The 18,892-nt window shown below is 51.1% G+C and overlaps 7 protein-coding genes across 7 annotated transcripts; 1 reads left to right on the forward strand and 6 right to left on the reverse strand.

Moving 5' to 3' along the window:
- Nucleotides 1–59: 59 nt before the first annotated feature.
- On the reverse strand, nt 60–1,445 carry AtWU_03919 (PLC-like phosphodiesterase; the record flags this gene model as incomplete). Its single annotated transcript, XM_035499030.1, has 2 exons — nt 60–1,065; nt 1,123–1,445. The coding sequence occupies 2 exons, from the start codon at nt 1,443–1,445 to the stop codon at nt 60–62; spliced, it is 1,329 nt and encodes a 442-aa protein (XP_035354923.1).
- A 2,558-nt stretch (nt 1,446–4,003) lies between these two features.
- Nucleotides 4,004–5,083, reverse strand: AtWU_03920 (class I SAM-dependent methyltransferase; the record flags this gene model as incomplete). The annotated part of the gene is made up of 3 exons (XM_035499031.1): nt 4,004–4,740; nt 4,797–4,913; nt 5,002–5,083. 3 exons carry the CDS (start codon nt 5,081–5,083, stop codon nt 4,004–4,006), a joined length of 936 nt encoding a protein of 311 aa, XP_035354924.1.
- A 426-nt stretch (nt 5,084–5,509) lies between these two features.
- AtWU_03921 (estA precursor) lies at nt 5,510–7,232 on the reverse strand (the record flags this gene model as incomplete). The annotated part of the gene is made up of 3 exons (XM_035499032.1): nt 5,510–6,538; nt 6,587–6,934; nt 6,993–7,232. The coding sequence occupies 3 exons, from the start codon at nt 7,230–7,232 to the stop codon at nt 5,510–5,512; spliced, it is 1,617 nt and encodes a 538-aa protein (XP_035354925.1).
- A 1,034-nt stretch (nt 7,233–8,266) lies between these two features.
- Nucleotides 8,267–9,577, reverse strand: AtWU_03922 (uncharacterized protein; the record flags this gene model as incomplete). Its single annotated transcript, XM_035499033.1, has 4 exons — nt 8,267–8,738; nt 8,802–9,163; nt 9,211–9,315; nt 9,377–9,577. 4 exons carry the CDS (start codon nt 9,575–9,577, stop codon nt 8,267–8,269), a joined length of 1,140 nt encoding a protein of 379 aa, XP_035354926.1.
- A 963-nt stretch (nt 9,578–10,540) lies between these two features.
- Nucleotides 10,541–10,891, reverse strand: AtWU_03923 (GNAT family acetyltransferase; the record flags this gene model as incomplete). Its single annotated transcript, XM_035499034.1, has 1 exon — nt 10,541–10,891. The coding sequence occupies one exon, from the start codon at nt 10,889–10,891 to the stop codon at nt 10,541–10,543; it is 351 nt and encodes a 116-aa protein (XP_035354927.1).
- Nucleotides 10,892–11,124: 233 nt separating this feature from the next.
- Nucleotides 11,125–12,864, forward strand: AtWU_03924 (GABA permease; the record flags this gene model as incomplete). Its single annotated transcript, XM_035499035.1, has 3 exons — nt 11,125–11,292; nt 11,363–11,433; nt 11,502–12,864. The coding sequence occupies 3 exons, from the start codon at nt 11,125–11,127 to the stop codon at nt 12,862–12,864; spliced, it is 1,602 nt and encodes a 533-aa protein (XP_035354928.1).
- A 2,400-nt stretch (nt 12,865–15,264) lies between these two features.
- Nucleotides 15,265–16,715, reverse strand: AtWU_03925 (aromatic prenyltransferase; the record flags this gene model as incomplete). The annotated part of the gene is made up of 2 exons (XM_035499036.1): nt 15,265–15,388; nt 15,442–16,715. The coding sequence occupies 2 exons, from the start codon at nt 16,713–16,715 to the stop codon at nt 15,265–15,267; spliced, it is 1,398 nt and encodes a 465-aa protein (XP_035354929.1).
- Nucleotides 16,716–18,892: the final 2,177 nt, after the last annotated feature.

Consider the following 18,892-nt stretch of genomic DNA (forward strand, 5'->3'; position numbering starts at 1 on the left):
ATTTCCATAACTCCGCCAACATATCTGCACACAGAACCATGCTACTCCATCCACAGCCATCAAAAGAACCAGCTCCGATGCTTCCTCCAATCCTGCCTCGTGGCTTCTCTCAAATCATCCACATTGATCAGATCCACTCCCTCCCTCACCAAAACATGCCAAACATGGTTTCGCAAACCCCGCGGCCAGCTCGGGGTTCCCCAGTACCGCACCTTCAAACCCCGCGCGTGCGCAGCTTCAACCTGTTTGCGGACCAGCTCTAGCTGTCCCTGCGAGAAGCGGTTGCGGGATAGACTACCGACAGTCTTGCGGAAGTCGACAGAGGCATAGTAGCTGTTCTTGTATGAGTAGGTAGGCTCTGTTTCTGGACCTGGAGGATCGGGTTGTTCGGTACTGGGTGGAAGGAGGGCCAGCTGGTCTAGCGGGGCGTCGTAGAAGATGTCCTGGTATGTTTGGTTCGACGTGATGCGATCGAAGGGCGCATCGCCGGTAACGACGACTGTGAGGGGCCGGGTGATGATGTCTGTGCCGTTGAAATATGTGAGGTAGTCACCGTCACGGAGGGGTTGGAGTTGCTCCGTCACCATGGACCAAGTGGCCTCCGGCTGCTCTTTGAAATCGATGAGCAGGACCAGGGTCTGTGATGGGTCACTGGAGAATACTCCGGCGCGAAAGCTTCCGGGATGGTGCGCGGGCTCGAGTTGGCTCGACCGGGTGTTGTGCTTCTGGAGTAGGTCCAGAAGAGGATTGAGGTACAGGCTTTGGAGAGTGACCTCGTGGTGCAGTGTGAAGGGGGTATGTCCGACGAGCAAGTCATTGTTGGATGGCCAGACGTCAGCTTCAACACCGATGCAGCCGGCGGTAAGGGCCGAATGGAGTGGTACATCGCGCCAGTAGTCGTTGTGTGAGTGGCATCGCACGGGGACGACACCGTGGGTGGTCCAATGCGAGAATATGGATGGGCGACCGGCGGGGAAGACCCAAGCGTCAAGACGGGCGTCAAGGTCGTCTGGAAAGAGATATACTAAGCCAGACCAAAAGAGGGAGGCGATTTTGAGGAGGCCGCTTGATGGGATTAGCGAGCGACCATTGATGCAGCTGCAGGTGACAAGCGATACTCACAGCACGATAACGGCTCCCCAGAAGGGACGCTTTACAAATCTGCAGAGCATGGCTCTCCGGGAGTACGGGTGAATATGACAATACAAATGACGGCATTTCCAGAAACTACATAGGCTGCGCAGCCTGCTGCGATGCACTCGGGTGGTGGTTCGTCGTCGCCGACGTTTGGGGCCAAAGTTCGTCAAAGGTAGAGCTTCGAAGCTGCTCTCATCCTGATCGGATTCTACCTCAGGGACCATCTCCAAAGGAGAGTGTTTAGCGAAAACGCGAGAAGAGGACGGCTCTCCTTCCTCAGATTGATCGCGTGAGACTTCATATGCCATGTTTGCGATGCACTCTCGTCGACACGGACCGATGCCGCATGGAGTGCAGTGAAAACTTCACGAGCGATCGGGCAATATCCAGGGTCTTCGGCAGAAAAGAGGGGACTAGGCAGCAGCAGACTCTCAAAAGTGGCGCAGCAGCGACCAGTCCATTCAGCGTTCATCAGTTGCCTTCAAGGTTGGCACTAGCTGGACGGTGCCAGCCAGCCAGACAGTCTGCCCTTGGTTAGCCAAGAACTTAGCGAAAAGCTTGTCCGGGTCAAGCTTGCATGTCCGGCTATTTTTATTCGGGCCCCAACACATGATGTGTGCCTCACCGTGGATTTCCATTTGTGCGTTGCCAGAATTTCAATGTATGCCCTGGAACATCTCTATTTTGAAGTATTTGGCTATTACTGAACCAACTACGGTCCTAATTATCAAGGATTGGAGTTCACAAATGTTATCAATCACTCAATGCTAAAACTGTCATTGAAAAAACAATTCATAAATTTCCTATTCATAGCCTTTGTTTTGATATAACACCCATAAGAGCGTAATGGTTAACATGTAATTTTCGAGGATTAAGACAGCGAGGATTGAGAGAACCCCAAATGATTTATGATATGGCATGATAGAAACCAAAGGCTTACTTGACCCCCAGCGCTACGAGCACCAATTTCTTGCCCTGTAATTGCAAACTGAGATGAGCATGTCCAATATTCCAGTTCAAAACCCGAGCGAGGAACACCAAGTTCGCTATAGGCTATGCATGTGCTCTTGTGCGCACAATACTCAACCTTCCGGGTATAGATGAAGTGGAGCCAAAAGATTGCTCATAGATAATATGATTGTTGAAAGACAAGGAGATAAGCAGATAATCATCCTTATATTTACATGCTTCGTGATATCCATTTTCGTCCATTTATCTTCGATACCCATAAAGGTCCCTTTCTACCCGGCGTTGCCATCCCGCTCATCCATGACATTATTATAGTCCCCCAAAGCAAGATCTACGAGATAAATTGCTAATACTTAGTGCTATAATCTTCCGATCTACCATCATAGAACCCAGTCGAAGATCAACCACTCCTAGCAGTCGACCAAGCCTAAAGAAACACACCAAACACCCCACCGAACCACCAAACAGCGAACAAGTAATCCTCACAATCAAGAGAAATCCATCCAATTACAATTCCAACTTGCATTCCCCAAGTAAAAACCCCCCGATCGCACAGCGAATACAATTCCATTGAAAGCAAAGCAAACTCCGAAACGCCGACCCACCGCTCATTCGGCGTCTCCTCCGGACCCATTTTCAGTGTTCGGCGTTCGGTGTTGTGCCCGGGCCGGGGGTTCAACTCAAACGCCGAAACGCCGAAAGCCACCGGCAAGTGAAGACGCCGATGAAAGCCGAGCCGGGGGGTTTCGGGGGTTCAATGTTCGGAGGGTTCTACCAACGGGGGGATTTAAGTCGGGGGCTTTTATATTAATTCGGGGTTCGATCTTCGGGGTTAGGGGTTGAGTTGGATGGTTTCTCTTTTCATTTGGGGGCTTGATTCGGAGGGGTTTTTTATTTGATTGGAGGGGTATATGAGGGAGCTTAATTCGGAGGCTTTTCTGAATAGTTCGGGGGTCCAATCTCCGGGGGGAAAAGTCGGGAGGTTTCTCTATTCAATCATATAGTTTACATATGAGAAGGCTTGATTCGGAGGTCTTTCTATTTAATCAAAGCCTTCAAGTCGGTGGGTTTTCCTTCTATCTTGAGGGTTCAATCTTCGGAGTGTTAAGTCGGGGGTTCTAAAGTTCAGGTGGTTGAAGTCGTATGGTTTTCTATTTAATTCTGGTATTCAGTTGTCGGGGCTTAAGCCGGGAGGATTCTTTATTCAATTTGGAGGGTCCAATCGTGATGTGTTTCAATTGATTCGGGGCCTTAGTTCCGATGATCTTCTCTTCAATTCGGGAGGTTATATTGGAGGCTTTTTATCTAATCAGGGGGTTCAAGTTGGTGGCTTTTCGATATAATCAGGAGATTTATAATTGACTTAGTTTAATTTACATACTTTTTTGTGTACTTTAAGAGTTCAACTTCGGGGGGCCTCAAGTCAGAGGTTTTAAAGTTCGGGTGGTTAAGTCGTGTGGTTTTTCTATTTGATAGGGGATTGCGTTTGAGGGGGCGTGACTCGGAGGCTTTTCTAATTGATCAGAGCGTTCAAATCGGAGGGTTCTCCTTTCATCTTTGGGGTTCAATCTTCGGGAGCTATGTCGGCAGGTTCTTCTATTTGATAAAGGGTCTAAACTTGAGGCGGCATAATTCGGACGGTATTCTATTTGATTCGGGGGTTCAATCTTCGGGGGTTCAAATCGGATGGTTTTCTAATCGATTCGGGGTATCTTGCTCTGATAAGATGATTAGGGAGACTCCCATATTGTTCGGACAGTTTGCATCACGCTACAAAGTCCGAAATTATCCGAGTAATCGAAAGAGAACAATACAGCTTAACAACACGACTGTCCAAACTTCCCGATCAAACGCCGCCTTCACCACATCCCTATACAACCCCCACTTATCATCCAATTTAACCCCTCTTCGTCAAAATACCCGCAACATACGGCATCGGCGTACTCTCGAACCAGCTCTCCAACTCAACCGACTCCCACCCACCGTCCTGATCCGCAGCATGCTTTAAGGCTGACGTGGTATCCCGATTCATGCAGCAGTTTCCCAAATACCAACTCCAGCCCATGAACCCATAAAAGGCCTGGAATGCCCTCGCGATCACGGACCCTTTCGGCGTCCGCCACGGGTTAACTACATGCTCAACGACGAGCATTTTTCCGCCTGGTCGGAGGAGCGTGTACAAGTCCTGGACGGTGCGGTGCATATCGGGGACTGAGCATAACACGCGCACGCAGACGATGGTGTCGAATACGCCTTCTTTGGTCGTCGACAGCTTCTCAAGAATAGATGGCACGTCTGAAGAGTCGGTCTTGAGGAGGCCTTGCCTTTGAAGAGCGGGGATAAGGTCTGCGGATTCTACGCCACAGGGGAGGATGTTGTATTTATCCTCGAGACCTTGGGAGGTAGCGCTGGCGCGCAGTTCGGCGTGGAGGCCGTGGCAGGGCTCCGCGCCGTAGATGGTCTTGATGGCTGGGGAGCGGAGGAGGGGCATTTGAGTACCTGTGCCTGGGCCGACGTCGAGGACGGTGCCCGAGGCGCGGGCGAGGAGGGGTGGGATTAGGTCTGAGGAGCGGATGATTTGGTCTGGGGGTTGGGTGGGTGGTGGTGATGCTGGGGCGTTTGCTTGGAGGTATGCTGAGGAGAGTTAGAGGTATGGTTCCTCCCGGAGAGGAGTAAAGTAGTGCACTAACTGCTGAAAGCTACCCAGAATTTGCCGAATGCTTCATCACGAAGTCTGCTCTGGTGGAGAAGAGGAGCGAGGATTTGTCCTTTGCCGAAGACAGTCTCAAAATTGACCTTGACATAATCTGGTCGGTATGTTAGATATCCGTCGCTTCACTTGATGATACTTGCACGAGTGACAGTAACATTCATCACCAACGGTGCCACACTTACAGCGCAGGGCCCAGACTAGAAGATAGCCAGGCTCAATGAGAGCATTGATCCATTCCCTCGTCGTCAGGTCCTTGGCAGCCATGTTGACCCGCTTCAAACAAGTATCAGGCTTTCAATGGATGTCTACAGGGCCGCGGCTGACAAGTGTGAGAAGCAGCAGGTGGCTTGACTGGGGGATACTAAATAAATACTTCTAGACCTTATCATTTCTATCGGCGCGGAAAAACCTCTGCGGGGAACCAAATCCTTCTGCGGAGATTGGGGTTGCTGAGTCACCGTGAGGTTTGATTGGCCCATCAGCCCAGCTGCCATGGTTGATAAGGCGTGCTCGTATACTCGTATGACACACGGGTGGCTTCCGCTGGTCCAGAGATGTCGAATGACATTGTGTTTCATTGCATCGGTGCTATAGTATATAGGCTACATGCAAGCCATCGCTCAGGCTCTATCCAGCACTACGGCTCGTGCCCATGTCCGTCACTGTCCACAGCTTGCCCAAGTCCCAGGACTATACCTCCATTGGCACGCTTAGGCTCTTCCAAAACGCACAATCCTGAACCGAGTTCGGCGGCACAGCCTCCATCGCAGTATTATTCGTCTGCAGCCGGAGACGCTGCCCATCCCCCCACGTATTCCACTCTGGCGCTGCTGCATATCGATATGTATTCGGATTCAGTGCCTGGACAAAGCTGATGAAGTAATGCATCGTTACGGGGATTATAGCTGCATTATAACTCAGATACGACGAGTCACTGCTGAGAGTCCCGGTCGACCCTGCTCCGAAGATCGCGGGTAGCTCGAACGTGTGCGGGACACCGATGCCACCAGCGATGTTTGACTCATCGATAATGTTGACACGGTAATTCCACACTGCACTGGGTAAGTATCTGGCAGCTGATGATGCTACATGATTTCCGGGACAAGTAAATGTTGCGTCCCCATATGCTGCGGAGGAAGCACCAAAGTATGCCGCGTGCCGTGGCAGCAGCTTACCGCGAGGATAGACCTGATTAATTGCATCGAGTTGCTGGGAATTGAGATTCGGATAGTTATTCTTAAAAAATTGCGACACATCTGCACTGCTGCTAGCGTTGTAGGCAAAATTAGAGCCTTCGTCGGTATCGTCGCCCACCAAGACGGGAACCTTGATGAAGTTGCCTGCGTCAAACGCGCTGTACAACTCGTCCGGAACTAGACTGCCGTCGGTAACAGGGAGAAAGTACCAATCTGGTAGCGGGGAGCTGCTTCCCCCAGGGAAGGGAGAGGCAGTATTCCCTTTCTGAATGGTTGCAATGTCCTGTGTTCGCAGGCACTCCAGGGGATCACGAGCAGTAGAACAGCCTGTGTCATTGACGAATCGTTCGAACTGAAACTCCATCTCCGACACTGCTCGCTGGGTTGGCCAAAAAGACGACTCAACGATCGCGCCGATGAATAGCCCTTCATCCTTACCACCATAGGCGGATAAATGATAGGCAACGGAGCCAGCACCCGCCGACACCCCGTGGATCACGACGTGGTCGGGGTCGCCCCCGAACTGTTAACGTCAGCACCACTGCAATATCTGCACGGCTACAAGCATTACCTGCTCGATGTATTGTTTGACCCATCTGAGGGCTTTGCGCTGGTCCAGCAGTCCGGCATTCAGGTCCCCGTTCTGCTTGATTCGCTCGCTGGCCAGGAAGCCAAGGGCACCAACACGATAATTGAATGTTACAAATACGATCGCGTCACCAGATTCTTGTATGACTTGGGTTCCGTTGTAGTTGGCATTAGAGTTCTCTGCGTAGCCCCCACCCTGTATGAAGAGCCAAACAGGTAGCTTTGATTGAGAAGTGGCTGTGGATGGCTTGAAAACGTTGATAAACAGGCAATCTTCGCTAATTTCGCCAGGCGATTCTTCCTCGTCTACGCCGATGCAGATTGGCCCGTACTAGAAACAGTTTTAGAGGGGTATCAGTTGACATGTAGAACGGAAAGCCAAATATTACCTCCGTCGCACTCTGAAGGGTTTGATTCGCAGACGGATCCCGGGGCGCCCGAAATCTCAGATCACCAATGGGCGGAGATGCATAGCGCATCCCAAGAAACTCGTCGACACCCCCTTCAAGACGCACGCCTTGATATTTAGCATATTCGAGATCGACCACGGGTTGTCCACTATGGTTTGCCTCGGTTGGAAGACCGCAGACAGTATAGAACAGTAAAGCTAGGCAGGCCAGGCGTATCATTGTCGTGAGGGGCGAATTGAATGCCGATCGTAGGTTCAAAGCGTGCGTGATGACATGACTGGAAGGCGATCTCGGCATACTTTAAGTAACCCATACACTCATAACCACGGCCGTCGTCTGCGGTTCGTCATGTACGCCGGACACATGGAAAGTGACATCCTCTATAATAACAGCCTGAATTGCACGCTCGCCTGATGTGCAAGTCAAGCAAACGAAATCAGTGGGGTCTGCATGCAGGGGAGTAAATAATCCAGGAATGGGAATGTCCGCACGGGCCCGGTCGCTTTTAGCCCGAGGCGTCGAAGTGCGGGGATCGCTCTGGGCTGGCTGAAGCATTCCTTCACGGATTGCAGTTCTTCTTAGGCTATTATACTCTTCACTTGCAAGATCGTTTTATCCACCACCCCTTCTAACCCCCAGCGTTTTAACCTCCCATAGCGGGTTGGCTCACAACGACGCTGGAGTTACTGTTGTGCTTCGGAAACCCATTGCGTAAGATTCTGGGATCGTACCATCACCAGTGAATGGGTGGATACTCACAATGCTTGCTGGCAGTCAGCCATGAAGGCTATGGTCCATGACTGAGTACAGTTCATTCGGAAGGAACACGCACGAAAAGTCTTCCGGTACTAGACTCCTCGCTGTTGGAAGTCATATGCATACTGAGTCGCAGTAAAGTGCAAATAAGGCCGCATGGGATACATATCACCTTTGTCAAAAGCATTGGTACATTGTAATCGAGTATGTATCTTCAGCCAGGCCATTCATTGACGTATTTGTTGAAAGGAATGATACTGAGGACCGTAGGGCATTGGTCAAGTACCGAACTTCACTAGATCGTCGCTGTCAACCCTTTTTTCCATGGCTAGTAACGTAGTAATGGCAGGTTCAAGATGTTCACGGCCCACTGTTAACGGACAGCACGGATTATATAATGCGATGTGAGGAACCCTTAAAACGACCCAATTCATTAAGATTATCTATTGACAATTGAGACATCCTGAATCATACAATTAACTCACCGATGAAGAAACTCATGTTGGCCTGGGTATCGCAGCAGAAGATGGCCCCGCTATTTCGCCCAATTCAATACTCTCCCGGGTGACCGATATCTGTACACTCTTTAAGATTGCATTGCTTTGGTGCCCTTCAAGTGGTGGTGACGAAGCCGATGCGGTCGCTTCCGTTCGTAAGATCGGCTCTTCTTCAATGCAGCTGCTACCGAACGAGCCCAGGTCTTTGACCGGACGAGAGGATCGCCACGACTTCTGTGGGGTGCGGCCGCTGCGGCTTTGCGAATTCGAAGCATCTTCCGTGTATGCGAACCCATGATCATCCTCGTAGACTGCCACGAACATCTTCAAACATGAGACTGTCAGAAGAACGATGCTGAGGCTGAGGTGGAGCTCCGCTACCATGGTAGCATAGGTCCCGGCAAGCGAGGGGTTGGAGGAATATATCTGGGAGTGGATATAGTATAGATGCACGGCGGAAAGGGGAATCAATCTGGAGTGTAGGGGGTGGTGTTAGCATACGGAGCTTCAGCAGATATGTAGATAGGTGCCATACATAATCCGACAATTGAGAATGGATAGGACCTTGAGCTTCTTGCTCATACTTATTTGCACGTTTCGGATTGTTATCGCGGGATAAGCCAGGATCACGGCCTCCAAAACAATATCAAGCGCACAGATGGCTTGCCATCTTGGATAAAGCCCAGCACAGGCGTCATCGATGTCGGTCCAAGGACGCTTGCTGCATCGAATGGCTAGAAGCAAAATTGCGAGCATGGCCCACAGGCCACACGAGGATATGATGACATTAACCATCCACTTCGTACGCTGTAAGGAAAGATTTTGGTAGAATAGCATGGTGCCTATTTTCGACAAGCCAATGATAAGGACGTAGAACAGATCCGCTGCGTATCCGGCCTAAGGCGATTAGCTCGTTAGTTGGCCGATGCGCTCGGATAACGCACCTTCTCCATCTGAGTATAGTCACTGGAGGAAATCAGCTCCTTTGACTTGCCCCACCCATGGTGAACCTGGAGAAGCACAAGTGATACTTGAGTGCAAGCGCATATCTGGGGGGCCCGAGAGATTGATTAGTGTGTGAACAGGCTCTGCTAGAGGAAGCTGACATACTGCTGCGGCAAACAGAACGTGATCATCCTGGAGCATTAGGCCTCTTTTTGATGATGCGAATAACCTGATAACCAGCGAGGCCAGAACAAAGAATAGAGCCAGTGAAGTGACGATTACGACGAGTCCGTTATGGTTATGGTCGTTATCTTCCGTTAATGGAGGGGAAACTCCCGGAGGAAGCGATGAGGCCAGGACGGCCATCGCAACAGGCGGCACTGCGACTGAGACCCGCTGTCACTGGTGTTGAAGAGAAACTATCACGACATTGTGGTATTATCTACCGACGGGTTCTTTGAGGAAGATCGCGCCGCTGAAATGAAGGAGATAAGGTGGGTGTGCCGGCTACTTCTGCGGCTGACAGCCTTGACCGACAGGGTTGAGTGACTCCTTGACACCTTAGCCTTTCCGCAGTCGCGTTGGAGACGCATCGATTGTTTGTTATTTTCTGAGCTGGTCGGACAGGGGGTATGCTTATACGAGAAAAGATAGAAATGGTGTGTAACCCTAGACAAGCACACATGGCCCGGTTGATTGTGTTCTGATGAAAGCGATAAGTGAAAAAAACGGTCGGCAACCATCATTGTTGGCACACTCCTCTGTACTGGACGGTAGGACAAGCAGACAACCACCAGGAAAGTCCGAAGTCTTGACGGTACGCCCCGATCGCATGTCGTTGGTGGATACCGACGCGAATAAGCACAGCAAAACTGGATCCCGGCTGATCAACTGCTAATCGACCCCTCCTCTCCGCATCGCGCGTTGGTAGAAATGAGCTATTTTCGGAGCTGGCCACGCTGACTTGCTGAGATTGGCCATCCACCACGAGAATGGGCCCCCAAAACCTTAATGCCTATCACCACTGCACCTGATCACATACAGACATTCCTATCTCATGCCACGCGCCTAGCCGTCCTTGTCAGTCTGGGTTTAACCCGATTAAACAACGTTGAGCCTGCGTTGAGAAGGGAGATCAAAGAAGAGAGCAAATATCCAGGCAAGGGTTGCAGCCACGCCCTTATTTCGTGCCATGGCAGATGGTCGGTCCAATGACCATCGAGGCTATCCGGAGGTTCCCTATTGGCAATCAAACCTGCCTTCCTTAATGGCCCGATTTCGAATTAGATCATCCTGGTAATCCCGTGTCTCCCTTGTCAACACTATCAATCATCTCGTCACGATGGAAAGAGGGGGGTGAAATTCCCTGCAGGCCAAGGATGCCGATCGAGTGGCGGGCATGTCAAAGTGTCGCAGCTGGTGAGCCGTGCTACACACACTCACGTTGTCTGTTGCTCCCGCCGCCAGCACATTGCGAGGGTCTGCGCCTCCTTGGGAAATCAAGGCCGCAGAGATCGACATCTTGTATCCATGTTGACTGGCCACATTCTCCGGGAGGAGTACCATGGACCATGTGAGTGCGTTCCGACCCTTGCTGCCACGGGCCCCTGGGCCCTGATGGCGGTCGGAGAACAAAGACTGGGGAAACCCCACGCTGGATGCTGCCACGGTTTGAGTCATGATGAGGAAAGAAAAAATTCCTTCCTGTTAACCTGGAAGAAAGCTCAGTGAATTAACGGCCAGTTGCAGGGGAAATAAGGGGATGCTGGCGGAAATGGCCGCCGGTTTCTTTGTTTGATCCCTCACGTCACACAGCTTGACTTCCCGTTTCGTATTTAGTCTGTGGTCGCAGAGTTAGCCTCCACAGCCGCATCTCTCTTCATTTCAATTCAACGCGTTGACAGTGTCCCAAAATGTCGTCCGCAACAGGGGAAGCGGGCAGCATTCAAAAGGGCGACCGAGTGGTGACGACGGGCTGTCATCCGCTGGAAATCGAATCCGGCGAGCGGAGTAGCGGGGAGGCCGGCACGCGATATGACCATAGCGATATGAATCGCATGGGCAAAGCGCAGGAGTTCAAGGTAAGATATCTGCAATTGTGTAGCGACTGGCCTAGAGAGAATGAGTAGCTAACCTCGTATTCAAAATTAGAGAAATCTCCGACCTCTAGCTGCCCTGAGTTTTGCTTCGGTCTTGCAGGCTACTTGGGAGTTTATTCTAATGTACAACCCCTCTCTATCATTTTCTAACGGCCCACATTTCTTCAGCTCTAACGCATCCGAGTTACTAGATCCAACTATGAAGGTCTCGAAGACGGTGGAATGGCTGGCCTGGTGTGGACATATGTGTGGACCTTTGTCGGATTCGGCTTCATCATCGTCTCATTATCGGAGATGGCGTCCATGGCTCCAACATCAGGAGGCCAGTACCACTGGGTGTCCGAATTCGCTTCTCCACGATACCAAAAGTTCCTGAGCTACATCACCGGATGGATGTCCGTTCTCGCATGGCAAGCCGGCGCCGCATCAGGGTCCTTCCTGACCGGCACAATCATCCAAGGGCTCATCAGCGTGCGCAACCCCGATTACGACCCCAAACGATGGCAAGGCACCCTTTTCGTCTTCGCCATGATCCTAATCATCTACTTCTTCAACGTCTACGCCGCCAGCTGGATGCCCCGCATACAAAACGCCCTATTAGCCCTCCACACCATCTGCTGGGTAGTAGTGATCGTCGTTCTCTGGGCCATGGCACCCCGTCAGTCCGCGAAAGCCGTCTTCACCGAATTCAGCCTCTACGGCGGCTGGAACAACGTCGGGCTAGCACTAATGATCGGCCAAATATCCGCCATCTACGGATCCCTCAGCTCAGACGCCACGGCACACATGTCCGAAGAAGTCCGCGACGCCGGCCGATACGTCCCCATGGCCATCTGCGGCGGCTACTTCAGCAACGGAATCCTAGCCCTCGTACTCATCATCACCCTCATGTTCGCCATGCCCTCGGTCAAAGACGCCCTAGACGACCCCACCGGATTCCCCTTCATCTACGTCTTCAAACAGGCCGTCTCCACCGCCGGCGTCAACGGCCTCACCGCGATAATCCTCATCCCCGTCATCTTCAGCAACATCCTCTTCAACGCCTCCACAGCCCGCCAGACCTACGCATTCGCGCGCGACAGGGGCCTGCCCTTCTCAAACTGGATCTCAAAGGTCAACCAGCACTACAAACTCCCCGTGAACGCCATCGCCCTATCATGCATCATCAGCGGCCTTCTCTCCCTCATCAACATCGGCTCCGACACCGCCTTCAACGCCATCATCTCCCTAAACGTCGCAGCCCTCATGTGGACCTACGCCATCTCCATCAGCTGCGTTATGTATCGCAAGATCGCATGTCCGGAAACCTTACCCCCGAGACGGTGGAGTCTAGGGAAGCACGGGATCTGGATTAACGCGGTAGCATTGATATATGTGATCTTCGCGCTGTTCTGGTCCTTCTGGCCGACTGAGATTCCGGTGACATTGAATAATTTCAATTGGAGCGTGGTGCTCTTCGTAGGGGTGTTTGTGATTAGTTTGGCCATGTATGTTGTTCAGGGGAGGAGGGTGTATAAGGGGCCTGTGGTGGATGTTAAAAGGGAATCATTGTAGTCGGGATGATGATTAATTGTTCTCATAGCATACCATGCCAAATTAATTATATTCCTTATACACTATTCGTAGGTCTGTTGGAAGGTAGGTAGTATATCAAGTAGAAGAGTCACTAGCATAGTTTTTTTCATGGTATCATCACATGTCCATGACACACAAAAGTCACCACCCCCAAACTAGATAGTCCTCACCACATAAGTCATGATAATGTGATTGATATACAAGTCACCTGATCTACACTAACTAGCAAAATTCTAGAATACCAAATATGGATAGATACTAGAACGTATTGACCTCCAGATAACACGGAGCCATATTTCCATGCTCAACGCATAGTATAGTATATGTGGGAAAGTTCGGATCTGTATTGAAAATGCATTATGACTAGAGTAAGGGGGTTCTCATCTTTCCTTATTGTTTACCTAGTGACAAATCAAATCATTTCAGTCTGAAGGTTTCGGTCCGTCTGAGTGAGGGAAGACTTTATGGTGGTATATTAAATCTTGCATGTAGAGATTTACCGCAGGTACCTAGTAGGGTAACTAATCAAATGGATGATAGGTTCTTATATCAGGGTGATCACATCACCCTTAACGTCAGAGAGATGAGATAATCTCGCAGATACGTACTACTGACGAACCGTATAATCATACTATTTCGGGCCATAGAATCAAATACTTGGGCAGGAAAACAAGTGGAAAGTTAAGATTCTATATCTAGTAAGGTGAATTGATGCTCACATAAGTGTCAATATCCCCATTTAGCGGTGTGAGTTAGTTCCTGCTGGTTGTTGCGCTGTAGAATCCTACCAAGTTGAACTGCTGGAAGCCAGACCATAGTGGATCCAGTAAGCCATTGAGTTTAGATACGAAAGACCCGAATAGGTAGGAGAGGTGGATCCACCACAGACGGCAGAGCTGAAAGTTTGGCCAGGATGGAGGTGGCGGGGTACGCATTCCTGGCATGTCGCCAAACACGACAGGACGGATGATGAGAGCCCCTCAAGACCTCAGGGTGAAGTTGGCTCCATATTGGTAAGAAACCAGATCAAGATATACGGTATGGGTAGGGAAAGCCCACATAGATCGTTACGTGGGACTCAGTTCAGCTGATCTTTGTTGACTGATTTTTGCGCGGGTAGCATACGAATGCGCCACATGGGTCGAACTAATATAGCGAGAGTGTCAATTCAGGGCTGGCTTGTCGCTGAAGAATTGCCCCTCTGGATCCTGCCAGCTGGGTCTCAACGTCGAGGACGCCAGAAGATTCTTAGGGTGGGAACCATTCGGGCGCCGCGCTGTTCTTCCCGTTGACAGACTGGGTTTATGGAACATTCTGCTGCAGAGAATGGAAGGGTCGGAATTTGATCTGACTGCCTTATCAGCCTTCCCACCGGCATATATACTGTATTTTCTGCAGCTGTATCAAGTCGACTATGACTTATGTTGGGCATAGCAATAGCCATCTGCGAGTATTACCCGCCCTGGCCGGAGAAACTGCAGTAGATAGCATACCTCGCGGCTACGGCGGAATCTCGAAACCGGATAACCGGCGAGGAATGATCCAGAAAAAAAAGAAGCACATGGTGGAATGCCCTGTATGGACTCACACGTGCTGAGAAAAAACAGTGTAAGGGTTATGATTAAAAATCTCAACCCCAAGCCGTGGTGCCCCTCCGTCGATCCGACACGTGTTGACAGTAAGGCCTCACGAGGAGTCACTGCAGTGGGTCAAGCACCGACACTAGAGCTGCGCCCGAGGCAGTTCTGGGTATAGTCCTCTGCATGGCATGAGAGGTAATTTCCCGTGTCTTATCCTGTGCCAAGTGAAACCTGCAGGATGATTTCATTCCAGTTGTTCAGGCCGCCTTTCTCAATATTGGATCCTGTATCTGTTGCTGCATGCAGTCGTGGATCATGGAATAGTTGCATGCCAGAGGCCTGTTCCTCCATCAAGACCATCCATCCATCGATGGTAGATGTAAAATTTCGGAAGACCCCGCTCTCGAGCCGACTCGGGTTTGCGTGGGCCAACGTGATCCGAGGTTATCAGTAAATGACACGAGCTCGGGTGTGGCCCGTTCGAGTGGAGCCCACGCTTAACTTCTCGCTTGTTCGCTACTCGCTGCATCGTGCTGCTTGGACCTCGACGTTTCGCGGTATCTTTACCCAGCGTACCAGAAGGCGTCATCCTACGAATTCTTCTCTACAGGCTGTGACGGTGTGTCCCAAAGTAAGCGTTTTCTCTTTCATCTAGTTCAAACCAAAAGTGCGATAAGATAGGAATATGTTATGTGTTTAGTTACAGTACGAAGTAGAAATATTGTAGGCTGGTTGTGAGGAAAACATATGTTACATACACTAAACGTCTCTCATGATTCATCATGTCATGGCCACATGCTCATGCCGTGGCGAAGTTCTCGCTCTGCACATTCATGTACGACACAACCCGAAGCGCATCACCCGACTGAACTGAGCAGGCTATGTAGGTGTGTAGACCACGTTGCTGGAGAGCGTCGGGCGTACTGCGTGGATTGTTAGCAACATGCACTTGGCTACGTGGACACGGGATACTCACAATACTTTGCGCAGGGTTTCAGTATAGGTACGCATGGGCAGTTCCGACTTCCCGTTAATTCCATACATGTATTCGTTCAACGCCGTAACCACATGCCAGTCGCTTGGCGCGTAATGTCGGGCGGGAATATACACCTTGACGTTGGGGGCCGTGCTTCCTGGGCGGAACTCCATGTTATACAGGATGCCCCCTGTGCGATGGTTGGCAGCTGGCAGTGGTGTATCATCAGGCACGCCAGTCTGCGCCAGAACCCCGTCCCACAACTGCCTCAGATTCCGCAGTCCAACTTCTAGTGACGAGCTGGTAATTCGGTTACCCATCGTCATCATCTGACACACAGAGGCAAAGCTGGTTTCGCGCGTTCGAAAGTATATCTTGAGACGCGAATCAGCCGGTCGGACCAAGTCAATGGCTAACATGTCCAACTCCAGCGGCGGCGTCGAGGGATCCTGGGCAAAATCCTCAAATATCCGAAATGCGCCAAGCTTCTCATTGTCGGTGCAGTGAGGAGCCGTGCGGATCGCTTGTGCGAGGACCTGTAAATTCGTCTGCTTCGTGGACCTGGCCTTGAACCCGGGGAAGAAGTAGGCCTTTCCGGTGATGTCTTCCTCGCTCAGGTCAAAGGCGTAGAAGATCTTCGACGGATGGCCCTCCATGCAGCCCTTGGGGGGCAGTTCCGGGGCCAGTGCTTGATCAAAATGATCAAACCATTCCCTGTTCGTGTTGGGCAATGCTCTCATCAAGACCTTCCTGAAGAGCGCGTCTGCAGATTGATTGTCGGGATCCACTTGCGTGCCGGCATTGGGGCCCACGGGCTCAATTGAGAAGCGAACCGACGGTGCCTTCTTGCCAGTATGCCAGTCCCAGCTCAACTCGATCGGGTTATGGTTGTCCGTCATGAAACTTGGCCATCTCCTCGCGCCAGGCTCATTTGCGACCCCGAGGTGCGGAGCAATCGAGCGGCCAAAGAAGCTTAGGATGCGTCGTTGCGCATGCTCTGTGTAGCCAGCCTCCTGCAGAAGCAGATTCAACACGTACCCTGTGGTGTGCCACCAATACCGGCCGTGGTGGTTGAGGACGTTACGGATCTCATAGTCAACCTGCTCCCAGCTCGATGACTGGAAGGACTGTGCTCCGCTAGACTTGAGAAGATGAGCTTTTGCGTGCTCGGGGATTAGGTTGAAGAGGGAGGAGAACAGCGCATAGAGGACCGAGATAAAGAAATGCGGTAGCATGCGCGGCGATGCTGGAAGCAAAGGAGAAAGACTGCCCATTTTGGCAAGCCAAGTCGGGGAAAGTTCAAGATGTATGTAGTGTACTGGTCACGCGTGGTGGTGATTCTTAGTTGAGCAAGGGATGACTAGTTGTACCGCCGCAATGCACATCGACAGCCTTATACCTTCTCCCGACAGGAGGAGACCCCGGGACGTGCATGGCTCCTTTATAAGCAAACAAGGGAAATTCACAGACGTTCGGTCGAATGACCAATCCTCGAATTGTCTCCGTCCAGTGGATGAGCCCAATCTCCTTCACTCCTACTAACCATGAATGACATGGGCCGTGCGGTTCCGGATGAGCTAGACAGGGAGTTGCCGGGCACGGCGCACCGGTGGTCTCCAAGGGCGCACTGTTGTCATCATCGAAGCGCAAGCGAGCGATTATTCTGTGGAATGAGTCCAAATCTGCAGAAGCCAAGAGCTGAGTATGGAGCTCCGTACGTAGGTGGTAGAATATCCATTCTTGGAAAGGCGTACCGTGGACCATTTCTCGCATTATGGCAACGGGGGGAGAAGTGGGGACGTGCGTGGGAAGACACCCATGGTTGGGTTGGATAAAAGTAGAAGACTAGAGAGGGTGGAGTTGTTTGGTGGTTGCCCTCCGCCGCGCCGTGCCGGGAACTTACCTGCCTTGGGACTGAAGTCGGTGGCTTGATGGAGTATGTACCGGTATTGTAATGGTAAAAGTGGCCCTGGGAAACCATGGGATGTTTTCCCCTGGTTTTGTTACTCTACTTTTGTTATTTATTGCTCTCCCTTTCTTGTGTGCCGAGGAGATACCTTACTTACCAGGTGGTATTGAATTACATGCTGCTATCAGTGCCCTCTTCCTCGTCTCTACTTCGTCTCCATCACTAGTCAAGGAAACAGCCAGAATCTTTCGTAAGAATACCTTCCTCGCTTCCAGTAGTGTTACAGTTGCGTCCGACCTTTCAGAATCATCTCGCAACCGATTGTAAGACACCCACAACTACTATTTTCGATTATTCGCCTGGAGACGCCACTCTCGTTACACCGCCACATCGGGGATGACGCTTCTGGTCGGGGTTTGGTTGTATGCATACCTCTATCAGCCCCGGCTATACCATGCTATGACCTAGCTATGATTATTTGAGTGCTAGCTGAACCGTTGGTGCACCGCAACTCTACTCCATATTGATTTGAAACACTCCAAAGCAATATGTCCATTATCCACTTGAGCCCGAGTGGCGAGACCAGCCCGCGATCATAGTTTGGGTTCCAATCAGCGATGGATGACCCCTGCAGCATCACCGCCGGGCGGCCGAAATGTCCACCTTGGCGCTACACTACGTAGTGACCCTTGTCCAGACTACCTGGATCGTGGAGCAACTACGCCGGGACTCGCCTTCTGGACGCCGGTCAACGTGGTCTGCTGCACGATCCTAGCCCGTGGCGCCGCAACGTAAACCACATGGCCTCATTTAGGCAACCTTAATCATCCTTTTGGAGTCGTATCTAGCGTCCACTTTGTCAACCACCATATTGAGGGTGCAAATGTCGGGAATGATGGGGCTATGGTTCAGGAAAAACGGTGACAGAACCGTTCCAGCCGGAGAAGGCCGTCCTCCACTTTTCACCATTGAGTAGCTGGATCCTGACATTCGCGGAGCCCAGTAGTACTCTTCCTAATCGAAGGGCCCATGATACCCTACCACGGAATCTAACAATTAATGCCATTTGCGCCAACCCGACAGGCAGTCTGGGCCCCTCCTTTGATCACGCGGAGTCTGTACTCGCAATCAGTGTGGGTCAAACTGTTACGAGTCTACAGCAACACGGTGTCTGGCGACTAGCAACTACACAGTATCAATTACCTCGGTTCCCCGCACTGGAATTGACTCTATGTTTTGTAAATGACAACTCCTTCCCTGAAAGCTGCTGTCCACCCTAACTATGCATTATAAGGTTCAAATGCTGTCACTTCTTCTCCGCCAACTCATCGCAGCCACAAGAACATGATGACCAATCCCCCAATTCCTTGACACTCATGAGCCAAGGTTGCCTGTATAGTGGGGTTATGCAATGGCCTATAGATCATCGAGCGGGCAAAGGGTTTACTGAATCCACGACACCGCCGATCCCCGAGCGTCGCTGGACATCGGAGATTTTTAGACTTTTTTCTTCCCTCTTCCTTCGCTACCATCATACCATCC

Source organism: Aspergillus tubingensis, assembly GCF_013340325.1.
Source record: "Aspergillus tubingensis WU-2223L DNA, scaffold_6, whole genome shotgun sequence".
Classification (NCBI taxonomy): Eukaryota; Fungi; Ascomycota; class Eurotiomycetes; order Eurotiales; family Aspergillaceae; genus Aspergillus; species Aspergillus tubingensis.